Source organism: Colius striatus, chromosome 8 (assembly GCF_028858725.1).
Source record: "Colius striatus isolate bColStr4 chromosome 8, bColStr4.1.hap1, whole genome shotgun sequence".
Lineage (NCBI taxonomy): Eukaryota > Metazoa > Chordata > Aves > Coliiformes > Coliidae > Colius > Colius striatus.
The window spans coordinates 27,141,011-27,163,237 of NC_084766.1; the positions used below are offsets into that span (position 1 = coordinate 27,141,011).

The 22,227-nt window shown below is 41.0% G+C and overlaps 1 protein-coding gene across 1 annotated transcript in view; it reads left to right on the forward strand.

Moving 5' to 3' along the window:
- Positions 1 to 21,457, forward strand: part of LOC133625939 (VPS10 domain-containing receptor SorCS3-like) — a 299,862-nt gene extending 278,405 nt beyond the window's left edge. The window contains exons 19-27 of the mRNA XM_062001248.1: positions 77 to 263; positions 3,249 to 3,382; positions 7,334 to 7,457; positions 10,116 to 10,228; positions 12,036 to 12,167; positions 14,023 to 14,122; positions 16,504 to 16,609; positions 20,664 to 20,824; positions 21,393 to 21,457. Coding sequence (XP_061857232.1) covers positions 77 to 263; positions 3,249 to 3,382; positions 7,334 to 7,457; positions 10,116 to 10,228; positions 12,036 to 12,167; positions 14,023 to 14,122; positions 16,504 to 16,609; positions 20,664 to 20,824; positions 21,393 to 21,457 — 1,122 coding nt within the window. The remainder of the gene's footprint in view (positions 1 to 76; positions 264 to 3,248; positions 3,383 to 7,333; positions 7,458 to 10,115; positions 10,229 to 12,035; positions 12,168 to 14,022; positions 14,123 to 16,503; positions 16,610 to 20,663; positions 20,825 to 21,392) is intronic.
- Positions 21,458 to 22,227: the final 770 nt, after the last annotated feature.

Genomic DNA, 22,227 nt, shown 5'->3' on the forward strand with positions numbered 1-22,227 from the left:
ACTGAGACGTGAGATGGAGGGTAATAGAATTCACTCTTATCAGATCAATTTCCTAATCCAACCTTCTCTGTTGCAGGGTGATCTCCAAAGGACAAACATTCAGCTGGATTTTGGAGATGGCGTTGCAGTATCCTATGCTAATTTCAGCCCTGTTGAGGATGGCATCCGGCACGTGTACAGGAGTGCTGGAATCTTTCAGGTGACAGCATACGCAGAGAACAGCCTGGGCTCTGACACTGCTGTCCTCTTCCTACATGTGGTCTGTAAGTAATTCCAGATGCTGGTTTCTTTGGGTGAAGATCTGACCACACTGAAAATCCCTGCAGCTTTGGTGGTGCCTAAGAATACATGCAGACCTGACTACATATGCAGCTTGTGCTCTTCTAAAGGCTTGGGCTTTTAGACACTCTTCTATTTTGTAAAGTAAACTTTATTAATGAGGAGAAGGAAGTTTCTTCCAACATAAGTAGATTTGCAATCTTCACAGATACAGAGAAAAGTCTGAAAGTGTTTCTTGGGCTTCCTGAAAGGGTCAGAGACCAAACAGCTTGTGAAACAAAGTCCAAATACATGTTTTCAATACAGTTCTAATACCAAATTCTGTGTCAATTATTCAGGATTTGGGAGTTACAGAGCATGTTAAATTAAAAAAAAAGCATTATGCCAAGCATACCTTCTGAGATATGAATGTATTGAGGACTAATGTGATACTTTTCACATTTCATGTGTTTGACTTGTGTCCCTGACTTCTCCCTACTGTTTGGTAGATTGATGCAATTTCTCTTCACTTGGCACATGGGCAGACTCAAATATAGAGCTCCCATCTGGCTTTCTCAACGCCACAGGAGAGAGCAGAGAATGTGGAATGCAGGAGAGAGAGACCAGGAAGATCCCAGTTCTTTGTCCTACTTTCAGACTACTACATCTTCTAGGCAGAGAGCCCCATCTGTATTCAGATGTACCACATCGGTTTTGCCCCTAATGGTATTCACAGCCATGTCTATCTTCCCCCTTAGCCTGTCAGAACGTGTTCTAGCCTGTCAGTCTTTTATTTGAGCTTTTCTCCTGGAAGGAAGGAAGTCAGAAATTTCCAAAACGAAAGAACTTTTTCCTTCTTTTTAATTTCAAGCTCCCTGTGTGAAGGAGTAAATGTTCCTTGAAGCTTTTATTATGCTCATAATTCCCTCAAAGTCAATCATGGCTGCATTTAACAACCTGTTATTAGAGCATTAACTGTTTTTTCCTTCACCTTGGGCCATTAGCTGACAAAAGTGATGGTTACCTGGTAATAACAACCAGCTTTGTATGGATTATTTGATTTTTCTCATAGGAACTGATTTTTCACGGTGAGGATTTTCAAGCAGAGTGTAACAAGGGGCAGTTGCTTTGCCTGATTGTGCTATTCTGCTCTCTCCCTCCTCAGCCTCTTGGATATCTCCTTTGACTTTTATAGTGCTCTTAGGTGGCCAACTTATTATCTCTAGGGAAATATTTTGCAAGCATTTACATTCATGCTAACACTGAAGCAAGATGATACCTCAGTACTAGACTTTTAATATATTTGGATGTACTAGTCAATTATAGGAGATTTGACCTTGATGCTCAAATGTACAGAGATAAATGCCTACTATATAAATCACCCTTATTATATGATCTGTCTGGTGCTGGAATCCTGTCCTAAAAAAACCCACCAAAAACCTAGAGAAAGAAGCTCCTTAGACTCAAGTAAGAGTAGTTTTCTACCCTGCAGCTTTGTCAATGGTCAGTCAACTTTTCACCTTTCTGGAATCTGCTGTCAAGCTGTTCATCTCTTCATTAAAGAGGAGTGAAGATATGAATGTTTTTCCCCTTACATGCACTGTCACAAAATATCTGGGGGAGCCTGCTGTTCTTGGGAACACAGAGTACTTGCTATGGGCAGAGTTCAGGAGTGACTTTCTGGTAGAGACCGTTTGGGAAAGGAAGGGGGAAAAAGAAAAAACAACAGATTTTAAGGAGCCAGAAGCAAGACTAGTGTCCCATTGTGCTTGGAGCTGTATGTTACAGTGGTGAAAGAACAGCTTTTGCTCTCCAAAACCCTTGAAATCCAAGCAGGTGAAGAAGTGATTAATGTCCTCAATTCATGTTTGAAAAGATGAGAGTAGCACAAGAAGATCGTCTCAGCTAGAATCAGCAAATTTCCTGCTTGCCAGAATTAATAGCTTATAAAAAAACACCACTTCTTTCTTATTTCATCCTTTTTTTCTTACAGTGATGGTCTACCAGTTTGCTGTGTTTTAAAAGGTAACATCCAGAAAGACTTGGTAATGCTGTCTGTCACACAGCAGTTATCAGCTGCAAATCAGTACCAGTAAAACCAAAAAATTAAAAAAGGAAGGAAAACAGTGGCGATAGTAAAAGCTTTATACAAAGTAATTAACCAAATCTCAGTGTTTTTTACACATTATTTTTTTTTTTCTGGAGAGGAATTGGCTTCTTAATTCCGTATTTCATGCACTGGAGCCATTCTGGACATTTGCATTTATTAGACACAGCTTTGCGTTGGTATTTTTTTAGTCTTTCAGAACAAGTTCTTCTGACAGTTAAACGCTTTGCTATGTCAACGCACACATCTACCTTTCAAGTCATTCCTGACTCTCTGCTGGTGGCAACTGGTTCCCAAAAGACTTCTCAAGGTCAGACCAAAGGAAAAAAGATAGCTTTCCATAATCTTAAACAAAAGACCTTCTAAGAAACAGTCAAGGTGTATTTAGTCAAGTCACCAGTGCCTCATATAAAATCCAATTTAAGCCACCTTGGCTAAAATTATTTTCCTACAAATCTTAGTGGCTTAGTAGAAATAGTTTCAAGAAGACATCTGCTTTATCTCTTGTGTCCTATCCCTCAAGCTTTCAATAGCAGCTTGCCCTATCTAGTGCAGAGCCAGTTTATTGTTCTCCCTCAAACTGCATTTAAGAAATTCTTCTAAACAGTGTTGACCCTGTCTGAAATGACCAGTGTGGCAAATGTGCATTTCTGGCTCCCCTAGAACTGAGAATGAGAAAAGAAGATATGATTTTTTTGTTTGTTTATTGATCTGGTATCTTTTTCTGTTGCTTATTGACTGCTGAAATCCTCTTGCTCTGCTGCAAGAGTCTCACTGCTGACGTAAGACATTTGATTTATTTAAAGGAAAGATCCTTGCTGTTTACAACTGAGCAGGGAGGATTTCACTTAAAGCCTCCAATAATGAACTCTCTCTTCCCCAGGTCCAGTGGAGCACGTGCATCTGAGTGTCCCCTTTGTTGCCATCAGGAATAAGGACGTCAACATCACTGCAGTGGTTTGGCCCACCCAGGCAGGCACACTTACCTACTTCTGGTGGTTTGGTAACAACACCAAGGTACAGCTGGCCTTTGGCTCACTTTTACTTCTTAAGTTTGTTGCACCAGACAGGGAACTCTCAGCAGTAATAAAAAACTTCTTTCCTTTGCTTGTTTATCTGCAGTTTTTTCCTTGTCTGAAAAGGTTTGTCATTATCTGAACTTCAACCTTTGTGAGTTTATTTCCTCCCATCTTGTGGTGTTCTTAGGAGTCATTACTTTTATACATCTGGTTTTTATCAGCCCTACTAAGCTTTGAAGACCACTGTTATTATCATTGTTCACTTGCAACTTAACCAAATTATATACTACTATATATGGGATAATAGTGGCTTTCACACAGTGTTTAAAAACTGCTGGTGTTCAAGTAACCATGGGAGTTTCCATTATGTATCAGTATGCAGTATATAATGCTGAATTCCAACACAATACTTGAAAGCTGTTGGGGTTCAAATAACCAGTTATATCTAGAATTTCAAGCTAGACCCTTACTGAATTGTTTGTGTCCATCCATGACTATTGTTCACAGTCTTGGATATATTGGAGATGGAGATGAGACTTTGTAGCTGATTTTCAAGTGACTGACAAAAATGTATTCTAAATAGCTTTTTAAACAGTAATGAAATTAAACTGAGAGTTGTGGTCATGTTTTCAAATGGAGAAAGCAGGATTGCTTGTTAGCTACAGTTTTTATTGTAGGCTTTAGGAGTGAGACTGCTGACACACGGGCACTATTCTCCATTATTACAGTTGTGAAACGTACAGCTGATAATTTTGCAGTGTAATATCTGCTGTTAGGTACAAAAACAGTTTAAGTCACATCATTGTCTACATGATTGAGTTGCAATGGAAGATGTGCACTGAGGTGAGATCATGGCAGAAAAAAATGGGAAATAAAGAGCTTGAGATAAAAACTAGCAGGCACACAAATATTTTATTTTCTCTTTGACAAAGCTGCTTACCCTAGCTACCAACAGTAGCAAGAGGGGAAAAAAAAAGAAACAAAACTCAAAACAGTAAATGCTGTGTCTACTGGGATTTAATATCAAGTTAGGAAGTTTGCTGTAAGAACTCACCTGTTTATCTGGAAGTATAGTTGAGGCACCAGAAATGCTCAAAGACAAAATCCCCTTACTATTACTTGGGAAGTTGCTGTGCCCTACCTGAGCTGCCCCCACATACATCTAATTCACACCAAGTGCCAGGTAACCAGGTAATTCCACGTAGTTTGTACTGCACTGAAAGAGAGAAATGCAAAATCACATTATGGTTCAGATATTTTTGTCTCGGTGCTCACACATGGCCAATCGTTAAATTACATCTGAGACAATTTAGATACTGGTAACTTGATCATCTGCTTAAACCCTCCAGTGCACCCAGGTGTCAAGACTTTTCTTGCCATTGTTTTTGTCCTTAGTCTAGAAGTTGGTTGTAAACAGAGCCTTGAAAAGGATTTTTTGAAGTAGAAAATAGTCTAGAAAAGGTAGAGCAAAGAAGGGATGTTTGCTGGAGATTTCCATTCTGCTCTCATGGTGTTTACATCTGAGTTGTAAATATGATTTATTGTCTTTTTTCCCTTCTAGCTTAAATTTCAGACCTGTAGGCAACAGAGTGGAAGCAGATATGGTTGTGTTTGGGCTGGATGCTTTGGACATAGCTGCACATAGAGTAACTGGTCCTTATAATACGTTGAGGTGATTGTACATGTCACTAAATATGTTGGTGTGTGGATTAGTAAAGGTGATGCCACTAACCTGTAGCCAAATCAAAGACTCAGAGCACCTTTCATTCTTTGCAAAGCATTATCTACCGGTTACCTCATAAAACATACTTCAACTCTGACAGAAGTATGGCAAAGGATGTAGGTGTAACAAGAGCAGCTACTGGGTTTTTTTTTTTTGTTCAGGATAGCAGTTCGCATCACATCAAAATTCCTTCTGGGGTGTTTAATGTACATGTCAGATCCTTCTCTGTGCCCACTCATGGGCAAACTGTGGTGCTCTCAGTACAGGTGGTAGACAGTATGTGAACTGAAGGATGAGGTGTGTAATATTGCACATAGTGACTGGTACTGTTTAGTGATACATTCTAGTTCTGTGCTGAGGGATTGCAGCTTCTTTTCCTGTTCAGCCTGTAGGCATCACAGGCAGAACCAGATGTGTCTTGTGTCAGTGTGCAGTCTCACGAAAGTATTCTGTGTGCTGCAGCACAATTGAATTTTGTCTTAGACTCAAATCATCTGGTTGAGGCCTTTCTGCTGCACTCCCTACCCTGCTGGAACCATTGTACTGAATTTGTACTGTACTAATTTTTGCACTATACCCAGAGGCCAATTTGCTTGGATTAACACAGGTCCAGTTTAATAAATGTGTCCAGCTGTCTAATAGGTTTGAGCAAATGAACCTTAAACTACTTGATTTAATTTAGAGTTCGTTTCCAGGTCTTGATGCTTGAATTAAAATTAAGGAGTTGGCTGAATGTTAAAACTCCATGATGGAGGTGAAATCATCCATGATAATGGAATGTCCAGCATACACACATACAAAAAGGAAAAACTCTACTTTAAAGGCCAGATTGGTTTGTCTTATCTGCCTTTACAGACAACCACAATCTGCTTGTCCACGATGTGTGTGTATCTATGTTATCTGGGCCTCCAGGGCTAGCACAAGCTGACTTGGTCTGTGAGTCCCATGTGATCAAACAGATTTATTTTTTTAACTTAGTGCTTTTTCAACTCATGGGTGAGGAGGTCAAAGGCAGGTGACAGTCTGCAGGGAGGGAAATGTGTTTGCCAGTCTGGCCTAGGCCAGTGGAAATTTTGATTTGGCTATCACAATGGCATATATGGCCACTGTTGTGAAAAGCAGGCAAGTTGTCAGCCTGATGGGATGAAGTGTGAGAGCTGGAAGGTGAATGTTCAGGAATTTCCCTCTGAAAACAAACTGGCAGTGCAGTGAAGGGACAGTAGCAACGGTATAATGACTTTTTCTATGCTCTTGGGCCTCTGTGTGCTTCTGCAGTGGATGCTAGTATCATTTCCATTTTAATGGTTCAATCTAAAACAAGAGATTTGTCTATAGACCAGCTGTCACATCAATGCCACTGCAAGGGCTGGACCTTTGATTTTCAATCTATAAATCATTTTTCCCAAACATGGTGCACTTTTCTCATCCAGATGTATAGCAGTGTGAGAGTTTCCTGTGCAAATCAGAGAGCTGTAGTGCTATCAAGGCTATTTTTGCTTTAGAAGGTGCAGATAAAGTCAGACTTTTTCTGTCAGGGCTCTGATCTGCCTAATGCAGGTCAGCTATACTCTGAAAACCATTCAGGCACATTCAAATGCATTGTCAGCAGGTATTATGCCATGCTTTCAGCCTTCTTAGCATGGTTTGCCAGCTTATGGCCAGAGCTAAGCTTATAGCCTCAGAGTGTGGACGGGGCAGTGCTCTGACCTGAGCAGAGTTGTTCTAGATAGATAAATGGATCTCTGCTTGTAAGAGCAAGGGCTGGCCCTGAATATGAACAATACGGGTTGTTTGAAGAAGCCTCTGCATCTGTGGTCTATGTTTAATGCTGGTTTGAGCTGGATGCTATGTTTTATAAAGCTAATACAGCAGCTGTGCTGAGTGTGTATGTGTGTGTATGTGTGTGTTCAACACTGCATTCTGCAACACTAATTCTGCAGTTGCTGACTGTGCTGTGCTAAAGGATTCATAGCATGATAGGGTGCAGTTCAGTCGAAGAATATTCCTGGAAGCATTTACTGAAGTGAAAGGAACCTTTGCCTGTGGGACAGTTCTCACTGTATTTTGGCCATATTTCGGCCTCATGAAGACATGCAAGCTCAAAGCACCATTCCTGTACCATGGAGGGAGGATGCTGTGGCCTGATGGATTAGTCAGGTGCATATTGTGATCCTGAGTAAATCTCACCCTGACTTTGATATCGCCATTTGTGTTTACTTCCTGCAGCCCCTCATCACCCTGGAGAGCAGCATCTCATACATCTTCAATGTGGAGGGGATGAACACTGTCACTGTGCAAGTTGCTGCAGGAAACACCCTCATCCAAGACACCAAGGAGATCGCAGTGCATGGTACTCCCAGCATTTTACAATCCTATCTCAGGGAGGTATCTAGGGATGAATAGGCAGTCACTGCTAAATTAAAAAAAAACTCTCTGAACCCCTTAGTGCCTGGAGGAACCTCTGAAGACAAACTGTAAACAAAGTAGCCTCAGATGAGTCATGATCATAAATACAGAAGCGAATGGGATGGGACAACTAGTCAAATTTGTATGTTCAGGACTGTAGTAAAGTGGCTAGTGTCTCCATTGCTTGTTGGTCTGTCTGTACACCCTGACTGAGAACTCCTAAAAGAAAAATCCCTTAGATCTGTGGCCAGACTGTCTTCCTTCTGTTTCCTAGCTGTGGAAAAAGTAGTCATAAGCATCATTAGGGTGGCCTGAATACAGCTGATGTTTCTGTTTATACAGTGACTGTATAAATGGCAGAGGTCTGGAAGGGTCTGAAAAACAGGGGGCAGAAATGACTCTGTTGTTAGTATCTCTGCCCATCTTCTGGGCCACAGCTGCAGGTCTGACTATTTTCACTGGACTTCCCTGTGGCTGTTTGGTATATTCTTGCCGTATCTGCACGTCATGGGCTTCAAAACCCACCCTCTGGCAGACCACAGAGCTTACCCTGTTTGAGGCTTCATAAAGGATGAGTGGAAGGGCTCTCTCAGCAGTTTTTGGACACAACTTTGAGATCTGTCCAGAGAACAATTTCCACCCTGGGCTAGTCTTCATTTTCCTTATGCAGTTATTGGCATCCATCATTTGAGGGCAAGCTTTTCTTTGGATGGCAAGTTTTATTGAGACCTGTGCTTCAAATAACTTGAGTTGCACTGTGTAGTTGAACTATATGTGTCCTATTTCAGTAATTAAATATAAATAAATGTCCTGCTGATGACTGGAAAGTCTATGCTCAGATTTAACAACCAGCTAAATAGATATTTATTGATTGCCTGGCTGTGAAGTGCAATGGGTTTTAATAATTTGTTGATATGATTTAGTAATACCCAAACTTCCTACTAGAAAATGTCAGAAGCCCTCTAGTTGATCATTTTGAGCATTGAAAAAAGCACTATTTACTTCTGGAAAACCTTCATCTTTCCACTAGTTTCTGGAATAAACCTGAATCAAGTGTATCTAAGAGGAGTCTCTACAGGTGCTCTCAATCTTTAGTCCTTCTAGGTTCCACAGAGTGCCTCTCACTTTCTCTTTATAAATACCTTGTAAGATTTTTTTTGCCATTCTATTTAAAAGATCGAAAGCTTTGAGCTTTACACGAGAGACATTTATTCAGTTGCAATGTCCAGATAGTCCTGTGCAGCACCGTGCTGCAGACTGACCTGCCCTAAGGAAGGAGTCTTTGCAGACACCAGGTCTGGCCATCAGTTCAAGTCAGAGTAGACAAATAAGTGACACCTTAGATAAACATGCTTTGTACTGTATTTGTGTCCTTCTTTGTGTCCTGTGAAGGCATGGCTTTCTGGTGTTAGCAGTGCAAAAAACTCACTCAAGGTTTTATCAAATTGTGATTAACAGACCAGAATTTACTAAATAACTGAACTGAACATGGTACTGAAGGTTCAAAAGTCAAAGGTTTTATATACCAGGCTCTGGGTTAAGCCTTCAGAACTAGACAGTTTCCCTGCTCACTTTGATTCTTGTTTTTTGTTAAAATATACTGCACCATCTGAAAAGAAAGAACAGATCTTGCAAAAGATGCAACATAAATGCTGTGCTGGTGGCTGTTCTGTGGGGTTCCTCATTTATAACCTTGCTGCTTTATCTTGATCTAAAACTGGTACCTTCTTACAAATGATTAATGGTACTTATTTGAAATGCCTGGAGATCAGATGCTTTAAGGTGAGAAACAGCACACCTCCAAAACCAGAAAGGAACCTTTTACCCTGAGAACTTACATCTGAGTGTGATTCCATCCTGGATCTGTGCCTCACACTGGCCCAAATCCATTGTGTGCAGTTATAAAGATTCCAGGCTCAGTCTCTGGTGACACCAGAGGGGAGTGTTGGAATTGGAGAAGAAGTTAAATTGTTCTGTATTTGAAGTCTAGGAAGTTTTTCTTCCTCTCTGCAGTCAGTCAATTAGGAAGTAATTTTGAAGAGTTTCCTGAATAGCCATTGCTTGATTAACCAGTCATTAGCACCACTGGGTTATGATTTGTTGGGGTATTAACCACTCCTGGCCTCCCTCCAGGAGAGCAAACAGATAATACTTGCTTTTGAAAACATTGCTTACAGTAAGTGTTTGCTCTGCAGAGCACAAGGCACAGATCTTCCAAATTTCAGCCAGATGCTAACTTATTTATTGGTCAGCTTCCTTATAAGCAGCATCTGATGAAGATGAGTGGTAAACTTGCAAAGCCCAGAGGCATCATGAAGGGGAATGCATCCTCTCACCTTTCTCATTCTTGTTTCCATTTCTTCTGGGAAAAGCCATAAATTTGCATTAGGGCAAAAGGTATTTCACAAGAGCTGTTATAAGAACTCTTTCCTTGCAAGCCTTCTGTCCTGCTTAGTGAAGCCAGCCCTTTTTGTTCCTTCAGCCTTTCTTCTCTTGCTTTAAGATACTTCAATTATGGTCTTCTTCTTGTAATCTGCACCCCTGGGTGCATCCTGAACACTGCCTATTTAATCGTCTCATAAATACTGTCTTTGTACTCCAGAGTATTTCCAGTCTCAGCTCCTGTCATTTTCTCCCAACTTGGACTACCATAACCCTGACATACCTGAATGGAGACAAGACATTGGCAAAGTCATCAAGAGAGCTCTGGCACAGGTGAGCTTGTTTCCTTCCTGTACCATTGACTAGGCTGTTAAAACATGCAGCTTTTCAACAAGCTAGATTAAAAGAATGGGAAAGAACAACAGTAATGAAGCTATAATTTTAAATCAATAAAAAGCTTCTTAATATGCTGGATCTTTTTACAGAAGTAAACTATGTTGGGGATTTTGTGGAAATATTATAATTACTTTTATTAATGTTTCCGTGGTGCTTTTAAGCTTTTAATATCCCTTGAGGACTTTACAAATTCTTGATTGTAATGGTATCATTATTATTCTTACTTTGCCAAATTGATATTACAGTATCTGCTGTTTTCTACTCCAAACATTTGGGTAGTGTTACTGTGTGTTATTAAACAGCTGATCTGCTTTATCCCTGAAAACAGACATTGTGGTATGTTGGAGGCATGAGCAAGATCTTTTTACCCCTTCCTAATGCTCAGTCAGGAGTTCCACGTACAGCTAAGTGTAGCAGCTGGTAAACGTTATAAAGTTCTTCTCTCTTTCCAACTGGGGCAAAAAAATGGAGATTCATACCTTTAAAATAAAGGACAGAGACTTCTGTGGGTGGAAGATAATGAATCTTCCTTTGGGATTAATTAGAATATGTAAACTAGCACTCATGTTCTTGCAGGAAAGGTGACAGAATATTTTATGATATCACATAGCCAGGGACTTCAGTTTTATGTGAAACCAGGAGATAGATTTAAGCGTGCTTTGGTGTTTTTCACATTCTGCCAAAAATGTGTCTTGTCTTTTTTGCTTCAGCTACAGCTGCTTCTAGAAATGGAGGCTGGTTATTTTTACTGGGAAAGTACATTCCTGCTCAGCTTTTCTCATCTGCAGCCCACTCAAAATTCACAGTTTATAAGAGTTTCCTTGATTGTTTTCCCATCCTGAGAAAACACTAAGTTCATTGGTTTAAACGGTTGTTCTTTTTTTATACTGTATTACGAGTCAAGCTTAAAAAGAAATTAATTAGGTTGTTACTATGAATGCTTTCAGACAGCAGTAGAACTCATCTAGAAGTGTATCCTTTTGTGTCTTTGATTGTGGCATGTGATCTATGCTTATACGGCAGTTCACCAGCAATGGGCTGCCCCATTGATGTTTCAGCTCAGGAATGTGACCAAGGAGCTTGAGGTAGAGTAGAACCAGGGATATAATGGGGTTACGCTCATATAGCAGAGAGTATGTGAGGGAAGAGAGGCTTCCCGTCCCTCTGAGGATGCACGGCTTGGATTTGGGGAGCGAGGGAAGTAGTCTCAGTTGGCAGATCACACTGAAGACAATTGTGAGTGTTTGGTGTGGAACTGACTCTTCGTTCAACAAACTGAGCAGTTCCAAGCACAGCTCCCCCCAGGTAGCCCCAGTGGTAAAAAGTCCCACTAGAGACATCACATTATTCATGTATGGCAAATGTGGATGCCTATAATCTGATATTAGAAGCTATTTACTGGTATTTTTATTCATGTGTCTCTGTTGGTTGCACACTTACCAGTGGTCACTCTGAGCCAGACTCTGGATCTGACTTTGGGTCATTCTTTTGTGGTGGGAAGGAATAAATGGGATATTCTGATCTTGAAGATCTGATAGGTTTGGAATTTGGATTGAGATCTTTGAGTCTGGGTGCAGAGCCTCTATTTCTGACTTACCACATGGACAGAATAGCTCATTAGGACCACAACACCTACAGTGGAATTGGCAAGTAACAATTTGATGGATGCAGTAGTTTCCCATAGTGAATGGAAACATCAGTAACAGAATAGCAGTTAGAGATCTTCTTTTTACTTTTCTTTTAGGTGACTGGTATCCCTGATGAACAGATCTTGGTAGCTGTATTTCCTGGGCTGCCCACTTCTGCTGAACTCTTCATACTACCCCATAAAAACACAACAGAGAGGAGGAAAAGCAGTGAGGCTGATCTTGAGCAAGTAAGGAAGAAAGGATTCATGGAACATTCATTCCTATCATACCATTTGCAGATGAGTCCCTTAACTTGTGCAGCATTAGAAATTACTTAAAATAAGTGTGATGAAATTGGATACATCTGGAACTTTGGCAGCATAATTTATGACATTAAAGAAAATGATTTTCAGAGGAAAAATGGGCATTTCTAATACTCACTGAGATGTGTCACAGTTTACCAACAGTGGTTCTTCCTGGATCAATAGTGTGTTATGGCCAAAGGAACCTTGAATACGTACTCCCTCTACTCCCTGGAGGAATGCTAATAGACAGAGGCCAAATCAGCAAGATAATATACTGAGGTTTACCCAAAATAAATCAGGCTCTTCAGCTCGTATATCACTGGAACAAGACCTCTTTTTTCTGCAGCAGCGAATGGCGTGTGCAAACTATATTTGGAAGTTACAATATCCATCCATTTAGATAAATAGGTAATTACAGTGATGAATAGTAACAGTGATATGCAGGCAAGGGAAGAGCTAGGAACAGCAGCACTACTCTGCTGAAGCTTTCATGCTAGAATTACCAAGTGATTAAATTGGCTCTATAAAGGCAAAGGAGTGAAGTACTGCTGGAAAGACTGCTTAGCTCTAGCTAATGTTCTTGTCTGTAGCATTTTTACTGTGTGCAAGCTATGTATGAGCCCGTCTCCAAGTAACTCTTGGAGAAGTAACTCTTTGGTGGCCAAACATTAAATAATTCAGGTAAATTCTGTGGAAGCTGTCATCACCCACTGAGCAAACTCAGTTCCCTCAGAGTAGCACATTTGTCCTAGGAAGCTAGAAAAGCTGCCCTCTTAAGTTGGTGAGTGTGCAAAAGATGTACATTGTCTGGAAGGCTTTTTGGAGGAATTTTCTTGGAGTCATTTTCATCCTGTTCAATAGGACCTACCCATTTTAGAATTCCTTTCAACATGCCATTGTGTCAATATTTCACATATCATTATGATGCAGACATCTCAGATTAGGTTGCTGACAACCTGACCACGAGGCCTGAAGCTCGAGTTCTCTAATTTTATTTGATGGTCTATTCAGTTGTACTTTGGCACCCATTCTTGGCTTCTGCCTGAGGAGCTCTGCCCTGGAGAGCAGCCCGTCATAACTACACAGTAGCTGTGTCCTGACCACCAGAAGTACTGTAGGGAGACCAGGCAGTAACAAACTTGGACTCTAGTGTGATATACCAAGCATGTGCTTCAGAAGGCAACCAAATAACACACCATAGCTGGGTTGCTGAGCTCCATTCTGAAACCTCTCTTCTAAATGAGGAGAAATACGCCAAGGTTGTAATTAATCTTCAAAACTGAATCATCTCATCCTCAACAGCCTATTTAAACACCAGCTACATGACTGGGCTTGTCCCGGATCAATGACAGTGAAGTGTTACTAGGCTAGCTCACTCAGTTCCATCATCCACCAATAAAAGGCCAATATGTTAGTGATTTCCAAGGATGATAGATCAAACTCACAGGACATTACAGTTGGTGAGAAGATCTTTAGTTCTTTAACCTCCTCCCCAACTCCTGAAAAAAAAGCAAGAAAGAAAAAAGCTCATTTTCTTTAGTTTGCTTCCTAGGAGAGTTGTAACCACCTGCTCTGGGTCTCAAAAGTCCTGAGGGAGACTTGCATGCAGTAACACTCTGTTCTGTCTAAAGCACATGTACATGTTTCTCTCCACTTCCTCCTCCTCTTTGTTCCCTTGTCTTCCTGAAGCTAGTAAGAGTTGATAGTCACCTTTCATGGGTTACATGCATTCCTGAATGTTCTCCAGAGCATGCTGTCTCCTATATTGTAACTACTGTATCTCTTATTATTTTATCAGGTGGTAGAAATCCTTTTTAATGCTCTCAACCAGAACCTGGTCCAGTTTGAGCTGAAACCTGGTGTTGAAGTCATTGTCTATGTTACTCAGTTAACATTAGGTGAGTGCATATTTCTACCTGTGAATACATAGCTGTGGTTCTCTTGAGGCTTTAGACAACTCCAGGAGAACCACAGAGCACTCACAGTTTGGTATATGCTGCTGGGATATGTAGTACTGATCATGATGAGACACTGTCTGTGGTAGAAGCAGGAAGTGTTAAAACCAGAATCCAGCAGTGGCATCTTCATGCACCAGTTTGTACAAGTATTAAAAGTACCTTTTAAGAGTTCCCCATGGCATAATTACCTAGTGCATTGATGTTTTTCAAGTGTTTTAGAAAATCAGGTGAATGGTGTTCAATTAAGTCCTCATTGGGCACCTGTGAAATTCAGTGGGTGTATTACAAACTTTCATGAGTGTTGGATCAAGTCCTTATTGCAAAGGGCTTGTTAATGTTATGACTTGCCAAGCAGCTTTATAGGGGCAAAGTACTCGTAAAAAGAGATCTAGGCCTCTTACAGGGAATACTGCCTGAATGTTGACTTATTTAAATTTCAATGCTACCTATCTCAATTTTCACAGAGTAATGAATAGTCACTTTTAAGCTTCATCACGGCCTTTGCTTTAAACCACCCTAGTGTGTGGCTCTCATCTATTGCTGAGAATTTTGGCCAGCCTGGTGTGAAGCTCTCAGCTATTGCTGAGACAGTGATGACTACAGGGGAGATGATAGATTTATTTTTGCCCTTGTTTTTTTTATGACTGCCCTTGAAATTACCTGAAATGTGAGATCTTGTGCATGTGACATTGCTGACAGCCTCTCCAAAAGATGGGGAGTCGTGTCACATGATAACACGCTTCAGCATCTTTTTATGTGAGACTCAGAGAGCCAAGAGCTGGACTAAGGCAAGGCTTGTGACCTATCCTAAGGTAATGCCTTTTTATCTGCACTCTCTGACTGTTGTTTGGGGATGAGAGTCAGATATTAATAGGAATAGGCTGGAATTAATTAATTTGCAAAACTGGGAATGAGATCAAAATATCTGCAGTCTGCAGGGTCAGAATAAGAGTTTGTTCTAGTAAGATACTGCAAGGTGTGGATTTAGCTTACAGTGCATAACTGTTGTTTCATGACCGTTCCCATAGTATTTTGGCTTAGGTGAAATAGCAGTCAGTTCTTTTCCAAGAAAGAGTCCATACAAGTAGTAGAAGCAACATACTGGAAGAATCAGACTCTTAGGTGTCAAAATACAGTGATGGAAGCAGAAGTGACCCTATTTGCAGAGGTTTTGTCCCATCTTCTGTGTGATGAAAAAAAGAATAGAGACCAGTAACCAGAATATTTATACAGAATGAGAAACGTTCAACTGCGACTTGTAATAATTTACACATCATTAGAGACTTCTCATCAAACTCTAGATTCTCAGCACAGTGCTCAGGCCATTAAGATGATCTGCTCCAATGAGTCGTTGGAATAGCTATGTAAACAAGGTATAGTAATACATTTTATTTAACCCACCCAAAATGTCAGGGATAGATGAATCAAATCTCCAAAATGTTATAATATAGTATGTGCCTGGGATTATTGCTTTGAGGTTCTCCACATTATAGGAAGTGACTCAATTAAAAAGTCTGTAAGGTCCAATATTAACCTTGAGGCTTCTCACAAGAATGGATCCCAGTCATATGTGAGACAGACATATGTCCTTGGAAGATGGGAGTCCTACTGTTCATGGATGTTCATGGATGGGATGTCCTACTGTTCATGGTGGCTTTTTCAAAGGAAAATAGACATGCATTAAGCCACACTTAATATTTTTCATTTCATTTGTACTCCAGTCCCTGGAAAAGAAGCAGCCCAAGATGTCAATACAGGAGTGTTCAGCTCTTCAGCTAAGTGTGGCTTGCTGTGCTTTTTCAGTAGGCGTTATTAGACTTCACTGTCTTGAAAAAAGCATTTGGCTTTGAAAGGACAAGAGATTAGTTTTGGTCTTACCAAAAACAGCATGCGCAAAGCAGTGATGATAAAGCAGATGTGACAAAGACAGAGTTGAATCACAGAATAGTAAAGATTGGTAAGAACTTCAAGAGCCCATCCAGATCAGGTTGCACAGGAACATGTCCAGGCAGGTATTGAAAATGACCAGAGAAGGAGACTCTACAACTTCTTTGGGCAGCCTGTGCCAGAGTTCCCTCATTCTCACAGGAAAGTAGTTTTTCCCAGTGTTCAAGTGAATCTTCCTGTGTTCCAACTCATGCCCTTTACCCCTTGTCCTGTCACTGGGCACTGCAGAAAAAACACCAGCCCCATCCTCTCAACACCTGCCCCTTAGGTAAAGTGTTGATAAAATCAATTGAAAATTGAAGCTCAACTTCCTGGTAATTGTTTGTTCCCTAATAATGTATTGCAAATGTAATGCTCTGCCTTTCCTCCTGCAGCACCCCTTGTTGATTCCAGCACGGGTCATAGCAGTTCAGCCATGCTGATGCTGTTGTCTGTGGTGTTTGTAGGCTTGGCTGTTTTTTTAATCTACAAATTCAAGAGGTAAGTTCAGAAACTCTGGGGGGATGGGAGGAGGAGACACTGAGTGGTTGACAGAAAATCTATGTAGAGCAAGGCCTGCATGACAGATGTAAAGTGAGATACACTGGCCTAAGGCTTAGACCAATATAGTTCCCTATTTTTGATATGTAGAGAGAAGACCATCTGCTGCCCTTCCACCATTAACTTGGTGCTCTGAAACTTCACCAAAAGCTCAGAAATCAAGCTCTAACCTGCTTCAGCAGATGTGTTTGAACCAGAAATGAGAACCCTCTGTGCTTACTGAGTACTGAGCTACACAATGCAGACTTTGTAAAAAAGTAATCAAGTGATGAATATTTTCATACAGTCTATATCCACCTGGCCAACTGCCTTAGTGCTGCAGTATCTCATTTGTATCTTGCAAAGTGAATAGTTTAGTTCTGCAGAGGAACAGGTGTGATTATGTTAAGTGTGGCAGACTCAAAGCCAGAAAATTTTGTGTTAAGCATCAAAATGCCTTTGAGAATCTGTGCTGAGATTTTCTTTGCCAGATGTTAATATAAACCTTTTGCTTCCAGACAGCAGGCAGGACCCGTGCTGGCCCATGGCATGTTGATGCTGCAAGCTGTGAAACAAAATATGGGATAAGAATGGCCTGTTTGATGAAAGGCTGCCTTATGAGAATATATTTTAGGCAGATGGAGCTTCTTAGCAGAAACTTTGTATTCAGTACAGTATTTACGGTGTTAAATGGTCTATGGGCCCAGATCCTGCCCAGTGGCAAAATATTGTGTAGAAGCATAAGCAGAGTTTGACTTTAAACAAAAAAAAATAGAGAAAAATCTGGACAAGAGTAGTCCCTCCAAATTGAGAAGCCAGAGCTTTTCCTGTCCAGATTCCAGCAATGTGTTTATCTCTTCATCTTTTCTGTGGCCCAAGACAAGGTTAGTACTCTCTAATCATGTTAGTGGGATACAAACGATATTAAAACTGCAATGATAAGACAGATATGTATCCTAGTTTCCAGATTTAAAGCTCCCTTCGTTTCTAACCTCTTAACACTTGTCAAAACTGGTGGGAGATGCTGCTTCCAGCACTTGATCCTGTGTGCATCAAGATCTGTTACCAAGCATCCACTGATCTCAGAGGCCCAGGACAATTTCCAGAGGGCCCTTATGTGAATCTACTCAGGTGCAGATTTCCAGGCTTTCAGAGTGACTTACCTGTTGCAGTATGAAGTCTGTTTCTGTGAGGTGGAATATGGCTTCCCCAGTGAAAGGGTAATGGGACGTGAGCCTTGTTTCAATTAAGGCATTGATTTAATAGTGTGCAAGGGAGACAGCTGATGGTTTCTTTCACCCTTAGATGTGGAATGAGGAGGGCAAAGTCTCTCGGAGATGTGTCAAGATGTAGATACAACTCCTTATAGAATGAGCTTTCTTTTGTGTCTTAGTGAGGTGCTTCCTTAGTAATCCACTTTGCTTTAGCAGTCTCCAGGTCATGCTGTGTTACTACAGCTCATAAAACTGACTCTTGTACTACTTAAGCATGCTGAGCCATCAGCATTGCAGCCATCAGCCTTGTCCTGTGCTCCAGAACTGGGAAGACCCCATCTTGCTAAAATTTGTCTGAAAATTGTGTGCATGATAAACTTTAGGGAGAAGGTGATTAAAGCATCAGTTTTGCTTAACCCAAAGCTCATCAATGTACTGTCCTCTCTTACCTGCTGTGTCCTGAAGAGGACAAACCAGGGTCAAACAGATATCAGAGTGTCCTCAGCTTGAATTTTTTTCAGAAAGTAATGCAATTTTTCATCTCTATCTAAATCCTCTGGCTCAATGGGTCCAAAGTGAGAGCATGGAACAATCCTTAATGGAAAAAGGTGTAAACAAAAGCTTTCTTCTAGCTCTCAGTGATGCAGAGGTCCATTAGCCACATGTGCTTTTCTGATTAACAGTGATCCCCGTCTGAATACAGAACTACTTGTTTTCAGGCAAATGTTGTGGGGAAACCATGGGCCTGCATAAATTTTTAATTCTGCAGCTTTATAGAATCAGTTCTTTACTGGTTTGCACGCAGACTCCTTTAATACAAATCCATGAAGTCAATAGACTCAGCAGGCATGTTAAATCCTGCTGCCAGAGAGGTGCCTGTTGAGGAGGTCCAGGTGGAAAAGGAAGAAAGGGAGCAAAGAAGGGGAATAATCTGTAAAACAGTTGTTTATTTTCTGGGAAATTGAGCATGTAGCAGGTCAATACAATATGTGTGGGGATGGTGAGTAATAGTGGGGCAATGGGGCAGTTAGTATGCCCTGGCACAGGAGTGCAGGAGTGTTGAACATACACGTGTGCTCAGGAATGTGCAGTGGGACGTTGTAGCCGCCTGTGTCTGTGCTGGGAGGCACAGCAGGATTAGGTGTCAGTGTATGGATGCGCCTAGGTACAGCTGTCTCACTTTCCTCTTTCCCTGACTCTCTGAAGTACCTGAAGGCTCTCTACCTCACAACTCTAAAGAGCTTTTCTCACCTTTCAAAGCTCAGAAGACTATCGCTTCTCTACCATTAGATTGTTTGGAAGCAAGACTAAGTCTTCTAGTATCTCAAGATGTGTTTTTGTATCCACATCTCTACACACCCACAGATGTATTCTGGGCATCCCATGGGACTTCATTTGTCCTCTCTCATCCAATATGTGCATTCTCTGTGTAGTGCTTATCTCTTCTAATGATCTGTGTAAAGCATGTCTGAAAGTTTGAAAGAGAAGGTGGGAGAAAAGGAGAACATGAGGTTTGTTAACTGCTGCTAAGCATTCCAGATATGATCTGACTTTGTGCTGGTTAAGAACAGAATGCCAAGTCAAGCCAATAGCACAAGTTGTTTGATGCCAGAATTTCACTGGAGTAAAACCAGCATAAATCTATTGAATTTGTGAGAGTTGAGGCAATTTCCACCGCTTTCAATCTCTGACATATCCAACAGCACTCCGGTTAGCCTAAAGAGATATCATTTTATAGAGCCTCTTTTGAACACATCTTTCTCTCTCCTGTGTACTTTAAGGAACTGAAAAGATTCTCTGAATTTTTCTTATCTCAGCAGAGTGGACTGTATGGCACAGGGTCCTTCTAAGGACATTAGGAAAAACAGTCACCTTCCCATAGGCAACTGCACACGTAATCCTAGCAACACTCCCACCCCTGATGCTTAACACACTACTTTTCAGTTCTCTCATTTTAAACTTGCACTCCTCCAAGAATTACTGCTTGTCTAGACCTGTCTAACTTCATGTCTAACTGACTTTCAAGGATATTGTTATAGCAGTCCAAGTTAACTCCTCTTGAAGAAGGAAGAAGAAATAATCCCTTCACTTTCTCTTGCCTTCCTGAGCAGCAAGTGAAAACAAGTCCTTGCAAACTTGCACACTGAACTGTTTTTGCAGTGAAATGGCAACAAATAGTCTCTGAGTGCATGTTGTGAGGTCCAAATCCTTATTGGTTCTTAGAGGGATGACCAATTCTTTATAACTTTCTGATGTGGCAGTTTCTACTGAATCAGTGTGGGCCTGTCAATACAAACAAGCTGAGCAATTTTTTCTCAGTTGATAGTAGTACTCAAATTGATTTTTACTTTTGGTTTCCAATGCACTACTGATCATGTAATAAATACTGAGCAAGTCTGCAATTGCAGCTGGTTGTACTTAGCTGATTGCTGCTCTCTGAGCTGGGTGCAGTGTCCACTGTGCACATGACTTCTCATTTAAAAGGGCAGGACCAGAGCATTTTGCTTTACAGCTGGAGGAGCCTTTGGACACATGATAGGAAGGCAATGTCTTGAGATTTGGGGCACCTTTGGATGTGCCCCACTTTTGGGACTGGTGTTAGAATCAGTGGATGCTAATGGCACTTTTAGAGATGAATATCATTGTGGTGCTTTCAGCATTCTGAGAGCTGATACTGTGCATCACTGCCAGTGCTGCAGTTCTGTGATTAGTCTCAGTGTATCTGGTCTGATTAATCAATGATGTGCCAAGGATCCTTTGTTACAGAATATTACTGCTTTTCTTTTTTCTTTCCTGTGCAGGAAAATCCCTTGGATTAACATCTATGCCCAAGTTCAGCATGACAAGGAGCAGGAAATGATTGGCTCTGTCAGCCAAAGTGAAAACGCTCCCAAAATCACTCTGAGTGAGTTCACAGACCCTGAGGAGCTGATGGACAAAGAGCTGGACACACGAGTGATGGGTGAGAGTCTGGGTGAAGATATTGGTCATTGGGGTATTAGGAGAGGCAGCGACTGTGACCCCAGATACAAGCAGAACCTGAGGCACTGAGATAGGGAGTAAATCTCTCTCTGCAACGTGGTAACAGGGATTTTTTCTTACAGTTTTTCAGCTTTTCTCATGGTGATACATGACCAGGGTAGGAACCTAAAAACAGATATACAGAAGTTAGTAATGGCTGTGGCTCACATCTGTGTCTGCTTATGGCCCTGTCCCTCCCATGGAGAGGTCCCAAATTCCCTGAACCCTCAGAGGAATCAACTGAGCCAAGTTTACACTGTTGATGTGTTATCATTACAAGTGAATATATCCCTAATAGCTTAACGAGTTTACTGCTGATCAGCTGAGATGCAGTAACACATTTTCTGCATGTTCCATGCTTCATTGCAAATACAGAAAAGGATGTGCTACTTTTAAACACTTTTTCTGTCTTTAGACTTACAGAAGCACATCCTAGGAAGGAGTGAGAAGCAATGTAGGCCAAACTGTTGAAGCTACTGCACTAACACTCTCCATTTTCTCCTCCACAGGAAGCATCTCAACAATTGCCAACAGTGAAAGCACAAAGGAAATCCCCAACTGCACTAGTGTTTAATACTGAGAATCCACTTGGTCTACAACATTTCTGACTTTTTATTTGTAATTATTATTGTTATAATTATTATTATTATTATGATAAAAAAAGAAAGAGTTACCTGTCATTATTATCATTTGGGAGGGGATGGGGTGGGCTTTTTCTGTTTAGCAGGGCTGCATTCATAAATAGCAGGAGTTCTTAGTATTTAGGAAATACTCATCAGATTAGAAAAGTACAGAATGAGTGACATGCGCAATGGGATTTGAATGCCAGCCTCCTGTTAAACACAGAATGAAATATTCAAATCCAACAGGTAGGTATAGGACTTTGGAAAACATGTTGTAGGTAAATTGTCCCTTTTCAGCCCTTTTCAAAACTTAAATCATGAATCAGCTACTTCACCCTGCCAGAGGGCTCAGGCCGAGTCGTTAGACCAGGCTGTGCAACGTGCCATCAGCTCTCACTTTCCAATGACATGCATGTCTCAGCTTTTTGCAGAATCTTGCCTCTTTTAATTGCTTTTAATTTCAGTCACCCTCTGGGACTGTTTACTGCTGAGAAAGGAGAAAACAAAAATAAAATGAGAGCAAAACACACATGTCAGTGTTGGTTGGACTGTAGATTGGCTGGAGGGGACAGCAGCACAGGCAGTGAGGGAGCATGCCTGAATTTATGAGTGCAGCCCCAACCCCGTGCATGTGAATAGCGAGGATGCCGACGGCCTACTGTAGATAATTACAATGTACATAGCTTTTTATTTCCTGAGAAATAATTTAATGTTTAGTAAA